This window comes from Pelophylax lessonae (genome assembly GCF_965119305.1).
Source record: "Pelophylax lessonae genome assembly, chromosome: 1".
NCBI classification, from domain to species: domain Eukaryota; kingdom Metazoa; phylum Chordata; class Amphibia; order Anura; family Ranidae; genus Pelophylax; species Pelophylax lessonae.
The window spans coordinates 162,355,093-162,367,360 of NC_138768.1; the positions used below are offsets into that span (position 1 = coordinate 162,355,093).

At 40.3% G+C, this 12,268-nt stretch overlaps 1 protein-coding gene across 1 annotated transcript in view; it reads right to left on the reverse strand.

Moving 5' to 3' along the window:
* Nucleotides 1-12,268, reverse strand: part of SKIC3 (SKI3 subunit of superkiller complex) — a 249,004-nt gene that overhangs the window by 166,335 nt on the left and 70,401 nt on the right. Inside the window, exons 12-14 of the mRNA XM_082272834.1 lie at nt 11,928-12,011; nt 7,466-7,569; nt 60-186 (exon numbers count right to left, since the gene is read on the reverse strand). Coding sequence (XP_082128960.1) covers nt 60-186; nt 7,466-7,569; nt 11,928-12,011 — 315 coding nt within the window. The remainder of the gene's footprint in view (nt 1-59; nt 187-7,465; nt 7,570-11,927; nt 12,012-12,268) is intronic.

A 12,268-nucleotide genomic window follows, 5' to 3' on the forward strand; every position in this document is an offset into this window, starting at 1 on the left:
CAGTATTCCCAGTCTACAGTGAATACCACCCAAAGGTTAAAAAAAAAAAGGTTAATTACCTTTAAAAACTGCGTAACAGCTTTTGTTTTGTCTCTCTTGGTTTCTTCGCTCATAAACCAGTAAGTGATTCCAAGATGGTAATAATAGTTTGCAACCTCCAGATTTCTCTCAATGGCACTCTGAAAACTGAAACACAATACAAAAATTATACATGAAAAATGAAATGGAAAAATGCTGCTTCCCAGCCACGTTGTTCCTACCAGCATGGGACATTGTGTACTGGCATGACCAGACTGAATTAATATTGAATGCTAATAAAAATATTTACAAGAACACCAGAAGGGGTAAACGGCATTCGTTGTGTATTTTACTTTTCATAAAAAGGCAGCCAGGGTTCCAAAAGGCCCTTACATTATGTTTGGCTGAGATAAAGCTAAACATGCTTATTTATTTCCACTAACATTCATTTCAACAGAAAAAGGCAGAAACAATTAGGACATGATCTCATACACTTTGCTCCTAAAGGAAAATAACAAAAACTAGAACATTAAAGTGGTTGTAAACCTCAGACATGGAAAATTAACAAAGCACATCCCTCTATAGTGTGTACAAACCTGCATCCAAAGCACAGAGTCTGGTTCCTCTCTGATCTCTCCTCTCTCTGCTATATGTATGACCCACCCCTTGTATGGGCTCTTTCACACACGCCAGGTGGACTCTGTTTTTCTCAGCTGGGGATCAATCTGCTGATCCCCCGCTGAGAAGGCGGATGACAGCTGTGTCTCCGCGCTGTGTGTGGAGACACAGCTGTCAGGTCCCCATTTATCTCTATGGGGGAATCGGATGGGAACGGACCATGCATCCAAAGCACAGAGTCTGGTTCCTCTCAGATCTCTCCTCTCTCTGCATGACCCACTCCTTGTATGACTAAGGGCTCTTTCACACACGGAGTCCGCCAGACGGACTCCATTTTTCTCAGCGGGAGATCAATCTGCCGAACCTCCACTGAGCAGGCGGATGACAGCTGTGTCTCTGCGCTGTGTGTGGAGACCAGGTCCCTATTTATCTCTATGGGGGAATCGGATGGGAATGGACCATCTGTCCGTTCTCATCCCATCTGATCCGTCAGACGGGTGGAAAATAAGGTTTCTATCCGTCCGGTTTTGACGGATCGGATGTCAGCGAACGTGTCTCCGCTGACATCCGTTGCCCCATAGGGATGCATGGGGCGTCCGTTCAGATCCGCCTGTCAGTTTTTTTTGAGGGCCTTAAGGAAAAACTGTAGTGGAGAGAGATTGAAACACCTGCCAACTTTTTTTTGCTGTCTGTGTCCCCATTAGGAAGAATCGCCCTCTCTATTTGCCGTTTACCATTATCACTGAAAGTGAAAGCAAAATCCCAAATTTTGGGTTGTCCCCAGAACAGAAATAGTGGGGATGTCTTACAATGGAGACACTAGTTCTGGCATGGTTTTCTTCACTATAGAGGGATTTTTCTCATTTCCTGTTTTGGTTATGGGGCAGTAAGTGGGGGAAAAACAGGGGTTATAATCTTCCCTTACACTATCTAAAATGAAAAAAAAGTTTTGCTTTTAGTTCTACTTTAAGCCAACACCCCCTCTAGCACATAGCAGATGACTCAAACTCCCAGCTCTATTTCTCTCCGATCATCTCTATGGACTAAGATACAGGAGGCTACGAGCATTTCATGAGTTTAGTTTCACCAGATAGAAACAGCACCATAAGGAAATTGGGAAAGCATCTTATAACACCAATCTTGGTGTGGTCAGATGCTTTAAGGGCAGAGGAGAGATCTAGAGTCTAATAGACCCCAATTAAAAAAAAAAAAAAAGGGAAGGTCATAGTGGATATTTACATTCCCTGTAATACCAATAAAAAAATATAAAAAAAAATATAAACAGGAAAGAGAAGGTGTCAAAATAAAATAAAAAAGCAAAATATATAATAAAAATAAAAAATTAAAACACCCGTCCCCCCGAATGCAAGCATCGGTCTCGTGTCATATGTAAACAGCAATTGCACCATGCATGTGAATGTCAGATCGAGGCCAATAATTCTAGCAGTAGACCTCCTCTGTAATCTAAAGTGGTAACCTGTAAAGGCTTTTAAAAGTGTACGTAATTTGTTGCCTCTGCATGGGCGTGCGCAATTTTAAAGCTTGTCATGTTTAGTATCTATTTACTCGACAAAGGTTTATCTTTTATATCTAACCAAACAATTTGGTAGAATATAGTGTATTTGTGCACTAAATTTCAAAAAAGTGTTTGGAAAATCTCTGCGCAAATACTGTGACAAAAAAAAAAAAAAATGCAACGCCCCCAATATTTTTATGTAGGGCCTCTGCTTTAAAAAATATATATAATGTTTGGGGGTTCAAAGTAATTTTCTAGTAAAAATAAAAAAGGATGATGTGTGGCATAAGCTGCTAGTATTGGGCATAAAATGCCAGGACAGTTCAAACACCCCCCCCCCCTCCCAAAATGACCCCTTTTTGGAAAGTAGACACCCCAAGCTGTTTGCTGAGAAGCATGTTGAGTCCATGGAATATTTTATATTTTGCCACTAGTTTTGGGAAAAAGACAATTTTTGTTTTACACAAAGTTGTCACTAAATGATGTATTGCTCACACATGCCATAGGTATATGTGGAATTCACCCCAAAATACATTCTGCTGCTTTTCCTGAGTACCGAGATACCACATTTGTGAGACTTTTTGGGAGCCTAGCTGTGTATGGAACCCCGAAAACCAATCACTGCCTTCAGGCTTTCTAAGGGCGTTAATTGCTCATTTTATTTCCTCATTTTACTTCCTCACTACCACTATCACAATTTCGGAGGCCCTGAAATGTCAAGATAGCACAAAACCCCCTTAAATGATCCCATTTTGGGAATGAAACACTCCAAGCTATTTGCTGAGAAGCATGTTGAGTCCGTGGAATATTTTATATTTTGTCACAAGTTTTCCACAAAGTTGTCACTAAATGATATATTGCTCAAACATGCCATGGCTATATGTGAAATTACACCGAACACCAACATGTGTGAGACTTTTTGGCAGCCTAGTTGCGTAAAGGAACCCGAAAACCAATCACTGCCTTCAGGGTTTCTAAGGGCATAAATTGTTGACTTCACTCCTCACTACCGATCACAGTTTCGGAGGCCATGAAATGCCAAGATAGCACAACCCCCCCCCCCCCCCACGACCCCTTTTCAGAAAGTAGACACCCCAATGTATTTGCTAAGAAGAATGGTGAGTATTTTGCATCTCTCATTTATTGAAGAAAATGAAGTAAAAAAAAAAAAAAAGGAATATTTTTTTTCAATTTTCAAAACTTTGTGACAAAAAGACAGATCTGCAAAATACTCAACATGACTTTTAGCAAACAGCTTAGGGTATCTACTTTCTGAAAAGGGGTCATTTGGGGGGGGTTGTGCTATCTTGGCATTTTATGGCAGTGGTCCTCAACTCCGGTCCTCAGGGCCCACTAACAGGCCAGATTTTAAGTATTACCTTGGGGAGATGCAGACTAGAGTACTGCAATCACTGAGCAGCAAATGATATCACCTGGGATGTATTTCAGTTATCTTGCAAACCTGGCTTGTTAGAGGGCCCTGTAGGCCAGGGTTGAGGACCACTATTTTATGGCCTCCGAAACTGTGATAGGTAATGAGGAGTAAAATCAATAATTTACGCCCTTAGAAAGCCTGAAGGCGGAGATTCTTTTTTGGAGTCCTGTATGCTTTTTTGGAGTCCTGTATGCAGCTAGACTGCCAAAAAGTTTCACACATGTGGTATCCCCGTGCTCAAGAGAAGCAGCTGAATGTATTTTGGGGTGTCATTTCACATATACCCATGGCATGTGTGAGCAATATATCATTTAGTGACAACTTTGTGTAAAACAAAAATTTTTACAAAAAAAAATTGTCATTTTTCCCAAACCTTGTGGCAAAATATAAAATATTCCATGGACTCATGCCTCTCAGCAAAAAGCTTAGGGTGTCTACTTTCTCAAAAGGGGTCATTTGGGAGTGTTTGTGCTATCTTGGCCTTTCACAGTCTCCGAAACTGTGATAGGTAGTGAGGAGTGAAATCAACAATTTACGCCCTTAGTAAGACTGAAGGCAGTGATTGGTTTTTGGGGTCCTGTACGTGGCTAGAATGCCAAAAAGTCTCACACACATGGGGGACCCCCAAGCAGAAGCAGCAGATTGCATTTCGAGGTTTAATTTCACATGTACCCATGGCATGCGTGGGCAACATATAATTTCAATGACAACTTTGTGCAAAAAAAAAAACACTTGTGACAAAAAAATGAAATAATCAATGGGCTCAACATGCCTCCCAGCACATTCCTTGGGGTACCTACTTTCCAAAAAGGGGTACTAGGGGGGGGGGTTGTACTTCCCTGCCATTTTAGCACCTCAAGAAATAAGATAGGCAGTCGGAAAGTAAAAGCTGTGTAAATTCCAGTATATACACCATAGTTTGTAGACGCTATAACTTTTGCACAAATCAATATATATACACTTATTGAGATTTTTTTTATCAAAGATATGTAGCTAAATACATTTTGGCCTAAATGTTTGACAAAAACTGAGTTTATTGAATATTTTTTTTATAAAAAAAAGTAGAAGATGTAATTTTTTTCCACCGAATTTGCAGTCTTTTTTTCGTTTATATCGCAAAAAAAAAAAAAAAAAAAATCCAGTGGTGATCAAATACACCAAAAGAAAGCTCTATTTGTGGGAAAAAAAGGAAATACATTTTGTTTGGGTACAGCATTGCATGACTGCACAATTACCAGTAAAAATCACGCAGTGCCAAATTGCAAACAATGGCCCGGTCATTAAGGGGGCAAAACCAACGCTGTATCTTGGCCTAGGCCAACAGGGCCCAGGCCTAGGGCAGCACTTTGCAGGGGGGGGGGGGGCAAAAAAGCCACCCCCGCACTAAAAAAAATAGTCTCCTTCCGTCTCCCACATGAAAAGAGTCCCCACCGGCTTGCACTACATTGTTAGTAAAGTGTAGTGCCAGCCTTATGACTGGGTGGGGGGGGGGGCAGGGTCTAAGAGGCAAATCGGTCTGGTGCCCCCATAAAGCGGCTGCACTGCTGCCATATGATAATACTGGCTGGTGGCCGGTGACCGGCCTGATCTTCAGACAGACCAGCGGCCACCAATACTAGTAAGGCACTGGCAGCAGGTCTTAGCAGCCTAAAGCTCCACCTACTCTCCTCCGCGCCATCCTTGAGAGGAAGTTACGATATGTAATGGAACTTCCTCCCAGGGCTCTCTGTGTCTGTATCGCGGAGAAGGGAGAAGAGAGGAGGGAAGCCCCCAGGTATGGCAGCAGAGGGTTTTTTCTTTGCATTCTTACAGACAACTCTGAAGAGGGCATTTGGATGGTTTCCTTTCTGCTTGACAACTTAGAAAAGATATTTAAAGTTATTGCGGGATTATTTCCTTGTGAGTTATACTTTGAGCGCTAATGAATCTTACATGTTGTTAGAGTTAAATCTTGAGAGCTCAGGTGTTGGTGTAATGAAACTACCAGGCTTTTGTAGTCTTCTGAAAGAGAAGCATAGCTGGAATGTATTCTTTTTTTGCTCATGGTTTTTGCAACCTGCTGATTTTGTCTTAGGTTTTTCTCTATAGGAACAGCTTTTTGCCAGTTAATCCTGTTTTATTTAGCAAAATGTATTGTAATTAAACATACACGGGTAAAAGATCTTTCAATTTGTGTGTTGACATATTTTGGAGTCATTTTTGCCTGATTGAGTCTTTGTTATCACTTAGCACTGGCATTTGTTCTGACATCAGTTTAAGATGTTTCGTTGAACATTCAGAATTCATTGACAGGTGCACTTGACCTCCTTCTGACCTGAACTTTTGCATTCCAATAGACTCGAATTGAAATGGTATACAAAACAAAATATACAAGTAGGCACTTTGTATCCACTTTTAATGTACAGGAAGGAAGTGGTGGAGCTCTAAGAGGAAAAGGTGGAGCCTAAAGAGGAAGGGGTGTGGTTTAGAGGGTATAGGGGCATGGCTTAACCAGGAAGGGGCATGACCTTAGCAGGAAGGGGTGGACCATATTTAAATTAGGGGGTGCACAAGTTTAGTCAGGCCTAGGGCAGTACAAAACCTAAATACACCACTGGGTAGAACCTTCAGGTCCTTAAGTGGTTAAAGCAAAAGGTGGTTCAACAAAATACTGACACATGGGGGTGATCCTTTTTCCAATTCAGTGATTCTGTTTTTGAATTTTTTTCTGACATGTTGGTGTTATATCTTGCACTTGGATGTTATAAGTGTATCTTGCACTTGGATGTTATAAGTTGCACTGACTAAATATAGGTGGATAAAACAAAAACTGGATCCGTCTTCATTTCAGGCTGCAAAGCAACAACATATGATTATTTTAAAGGGGGGGGTCATTATTTTCTATACCCACTGTACGTAGGAGGATTTGTTTAATCTCTGTGTATCACCTGAGGCCAGTCACTTTACTGGGTATATATAAGGATTTTTAACCGGATTAATGGCCAAATCCTAGAAAAAAAAAAATTCAACCTTGCAGTAGGTTACCCTATTCCTCGCTCCAGCAAGGTCCCTCTAGTGTTGCAACCAGTCCCCTGTAGCTCCTCTATAAGCTGCGAATGCCTCCCACATTTGGGCCTCCAAAACATACAATACAGGGTTAATGTCCCTGTATTGTACATGATGACGGAGAGGTTCTACCCACAGACCTGAGTTCTGGGAAGGAGAGCACTGGAGTCAACCAGGGTAGGGTATGAGGTAAGAGATACAGCTTGTTCTGAAATCCAATACACATAATAAGCAAATAACTCTTGCAGCACAATATGGGGGGGAGGGGGGGGGGAACTGCAAAGGTGGGTCCCCCCCCTCCCATTTTTATGGGGTTGTAGTAAAGTAGGGCAGTGCAAAAGGCAACTATAATGTACAGAGCAAAGTAATCCATAGGAAAAAATCAAGTTTTAATTCAGTCCAGGCATAAAAACTAAAAGGATTTACAGATTCCTTTTTTTTTGGGGGGGGGGGGGGGTTGTAAGGCACATATCAAGCTTTGTTCAAGTCTTCCCCACAAGAACTCCACTGAGGGAATAAGCTTGTTTTAAATGAGAGCTCTTGCTTCCATATGTAACTTTTTAACCAATATACTTTAGTAATTGTCTCTAGTAGAAAGACTCATTCTACGGGGCTTGTTTTGTAATTTTGGAGATGTTTAAATGATTATTGGCACAGTAGCTGTCGTATGACCTGGATACATTAAACCCATCAAAGACATGTTCAAAAACAATATTTAGTACCCTTTCCCAAGCCAGTCTCATCAATGCTTCAATGCACTGCCTATTGTTTATGATGAGAAAGCTGACCTGGAGGGGATTCTTCCTGCACATTAAAGACATGAAGCGACCAACCTTTTTTCAGCCTCTTTGTAACTCTTCTGTGTGTAATGGATTAGACCTTTCAGAAAATGTCCCTCTGCCATCTCAGGGAGTGCCTGTATGAGCTCTTCTGACAGCTGTAAGTAATGAATAGGATCAGAAAATGCACACAATGTAATTTTAACAGGCAACCTCTTTCCGTCTACAATCTGCACAATAATATTCCCCAACATGATGTCCTGTGCTGGTAATAGGTTATCAAACATAAGACTGTCTAGTTACTGACTGTTCCTGTCCCCTGCGAAAGTTGGGAACAAATCATTTTTTTTTTGTAAGATGCTGTGCACACTGTTGGCACTATATAAAATCCTGTAAAATAATTTGCATAATGTGATATTGTCAACTAAGATGAAGTGACCACAAACAGACAGGAGGTTTCACTGGCAAAATAAACCTGCAGCCCAAAGATGCCACTGCAGCCTGAAGGTGGCAGTAGTGTTCATCTGTTTAATACTGTATTTGTAAAATACAATAAATTAAAAAAATACAACAAATAGAAAAAACGTTTACACCTTGGCACATTTGTCAGCCATTATTAAAAAGGGAGTAAAGTAATTTTTTTCTTTTTTGTTACCTGAAAAGTAAATGCATAATGTGCTAGTATGCATTGCATATTCACACATTTGACACTTACCTCTAAACAAAGCCCTCGTCGTCCCCATTGGAGGCAGCATCCATCTTCACCCATCTTCTTTCTGGGTCCGTGCTACAGGCCGGAGCCGCGTGACTTCATTCCCTTGCGTGAGCACGGGAGCCGCTGGTCACGGCACAGGGCTCTGAAAAAACGGCACAGGCAGCAGTTCCTTCAGAGCACACGCTGACATCATCGGTGCAATATACAGTAAATATCTCCTAAACTGTGCAAGTTTAGAAGATATTTACAGTACCTACAGGTAAGCTTTATTATAGGCTTACCTACAGGTACAAACACACAAGGGGGATCTACAGCCACTTTAAAAACAGAGCATGATTTTTACTAAATAGTGTACGCATAAAAGTCTTATCTGCCCCTAAAGTGGAACACTAACTGGAAAAACAGAAATTCGCAAACAAGGCAGGCTTTTTATTGCAGAAGAGACTCACTGGGGGAGATTTTACCAAAACTGGTGCACTCAGAATCTGGTGTAGCTGTGCAAAGTAACCAATCAGCTTCTAACTTCAGCTTGTTCAATTAGGCTTTGCCAATAAAACCTGGAAGCTGTGATTGGTTACTATACACAGCTGTAGAGATGGGCTTGGGTGTTTTTGAGTTTCCACAGGCCCGATCCAGCCAGGAAGCCAACACTGCACTCCGTAAATCACAGGCACTGAGACATTTCCCAATCTGTGCAGCTGCGGACCAGGAAATGTCTCACTGCCTGTGATTAGCGGAGTGCAGTGTTGGCTTCCTGGCTGGATCGGTCTCATGAGATCTGGAACATGCCCAAGCCCATCTCTACACAGCTGCACCAGATTCTGTGTGTACCAGTTTCAGTAAATCTCTCTTCTGCAGATTAAAATCCTCACCTGCCTGTCTATAATTCCTATATATAGGTGTAGACTGAGCTGCACATGTGTACATTTTAGCACTGCCAAGAAGAATGAGCCCCTGCGCTGGTCTCAGGTCATCCCAGTGCAGCAATCAAGACGGATAAAGATCTGGTACCCACAATAAGATGTTGGTGGTCAGCAAGGAAGCTTGCGGAATTTACACCACTGGAGGGGAGTGTATTTCCACTTTCAGAGAATATATAAAACTATTTAGGTATACAAATTTATCAGAGATATTACCATGTAACCAAGGAATGCTGACGCTGGTAAATTTGGCTTGAGCAGCTAAGCTTTAATGACTGCTGGTCAAACAGGGTTAATAGTACAGTTTTCCTAGAACAAAAAAATAAAACAGGACACACGCAATACAGTAATTGGCTTCCCATTGTGTAAAAGCATTTGAAGAATTGAAATTTGATTTGCAGTTCTTCACAAGCTGTGCTGTAAGTGTATACTGGAAAAATATTTCAATGCCATAAATCAGCTTGAAAAATAGTTTGAGGGAATATAGTACCAAGAATAGCCTTGACTTTAACAAATGCACTTTCTTCTGTGGCACCACATGCAACATTTACAGACTTTCAAAATTCCTAAAGAGTTAGAGGTCATTCCTTTACCTTGGCATGTCATAGCTGTCAATAAGTGACTAAGCACAGACATAGCACAGCTCCCACTGACTCCCAATCAAAAAGAAGAAGTACACAACCCAAAAAAAGTTTGGTTGTCTAATTTGAGAGGTCAGAAAACATACTTCATCATTTAAAGGCAAATATTGGGAAGTCTAAACATACTAAATGCCTTATAGCTTTTATATTCACAGCTGCTAAAATTGCAATCGCTCGCTCCTGGCGCACTCCTGTCATACCGCTTGAACTGCTCAAAGCTAAACTGACCTGGATCATGATAAATGAACGGATGGTGGCGCTGCTTAATGATAAGATGCGTATGTTTGATAAGACCTGGGACCCTTGGCTCTGATATCTGGCCGGCCCTCCTTGACGGGGGAGTGCCGTTGCCCCTATCGGGCGATAGGGATTGCTGATGCCCCTGATTGGGGGGGGGGGGGGACGGACGGACCTGGATGCTGACCCCTTTCTATACGCCGCTACTGATCTTTTCTTTTTTTTCCCTTTCTCTCTTTTCTTCTTTTCCTTTCCCTTTCTTTTTATTTTCTCTTTTTTCTCCCCTTATCCTTCCTTCAAAACTTCTACTCCTCTCAGTGCACTGACCGATGGCAAATGCCTCCCCCGGTTTGGTATGCGATGGTGGGATTGGGGGGTGAGGGCCGCTTCCTTCCCAGGGCAGTGTGTTCCCGTGAGGGGCACCGGGGAGGGGGGGCGGGGCCCGCTGCCCACCGGTGTGGCGGATTGGAGGCAGTATATCTATTCTGACTTGAGTCACCATTCTATGGATTACTTTGGTTAATTGGTATTTTTTATACCCTGCAATGTTTATATTTGTATTTCTCTAATCCATGTCTTGCAATTGCTAAGCCTTTTGACTGAGCCCTGTGGGCACACTTTGCACTGTTGTAAGTTTTGTTTACTTTTTCATAAAACCTCAATAAAAAATATTGGAAATTAAAGGCAAATATTGTAGATTTTCAGTTTGCTCATATATTGAGCTATTTTTGCCATGTTTAACCTTAACTACTTGCCAACCAGGCTTTTTCTGGCACTTTTTGTTGACAAGTTTAAATCAGTTTTTTTTTTTTTGCTGGAAAATTACTTATAACCCCCAAACATTATATTTTTTTTTTTTTTAAAGCAGAGACCCCAGGAAATAAAATGGCGATTGTTCATTTTTTTGATCGACATTTTTTTAGGACATACGGTATTTGCACACTCGTTTGCAACACAATAGGTACCCCAATATTTTTGTATAATGTGAGAGATGATGTTATGCCGAGTAAATAGATTCCTTACATGTCAAGCTTTAAAACTGTGCACGCTCGTGGAATGGCGACAAACTATAGTATTTAAAAATTTCCATAGGCGAGGCTTTAAATGCCTTTACAGGTCATCTATTTAGAATTACAGAGAAGGTCTAGCACTAGAATTATTGCTCTGTCTCCAATATTCACAGCAATATCTCACATGTGTGGTTCAAATACTGTTTACATATGCGTGCGTGAGTTAAGTATACGTTCACTTCAGGGATAGGGAGCTTTAAATTATATTTTTTTGTTATTAATTTATTTTACTTTTACACTGTCCTTTTAATTTTTTTTTAACACTTATTCCTAGTACAAGGAATATAAACATCCCTTGTAATAGAAATAAGGATGACAGGTCCTCTTTATGGAGAGATCTGGGTTCAAAAAGACAAAAAAAAAAAAGCAAAAGATCAAAAATAAAAATAAAAAATTATTTTTGATCTTTTGCTTTAAAAAAAAAAAAAATTTTCATTTAATTTTAGGCTTTCAATCTTTTTTTCTTATTTATTTTACTTTTTATTTTTACACTGTTCCTTTATTTTTCTTTTTTCTAATCACTTTTATTCCTATTACAAGGAATGTAAACATCCCTTGTAATAGAAAAAAGCATGACATGTCCTCTTTATTGAGAGATCTGGGGTCATAAAGACACACTTGTTTCACTGCATGGGTGGAAGATGTTATGTACGGGAAATAACTTTATATATTTTCAGAAGAAAGCTGGCTATAGCGGATTATCTTTTTTTTCTCAGTAGAGATTTACTAAATGGAATGTCATGCAAACTAGTCAAAAGAGAAAGAATTAAGCTATTTTTTTTTTTTTTTTTTTTCATGATTACCAAAAAAAAAAATACTGAAAAGACCTTTACCTTAGTAAAGAAAAATGTGTATTCCAAGTCATTTACATAAACACACAGTTTTGACAAGTAGTCTGGTTTATGAATTGCATTAACTAGACAGGAAACCTACCTTGGATGCTTGTTCCAAAAAACCCTTCTTTATATACACCTTGCATTTCAGGGCAATGAGACCGGGGCCACTGTCATTAGAAACCTAGAGGAAATAAATATTTGTTCAGGGTTTTTCTGTTTACTTGCAGATTTATTCTGATCCACCCTTGTTAACAATAAATGTGTCACAGCTTTCAAGCTATCACTCTCAAACTATTGCTGCATCTAAAATCCTCAGGAGTATTTATAGGCAACTATAACCCAGAAACCTCCATTTTTAATTTTTTTCCCATGAGTTTAGCAACAGAAGCATTACAATGAATATAATATTGTCTTGCACACACCAACAATGAATGCGCA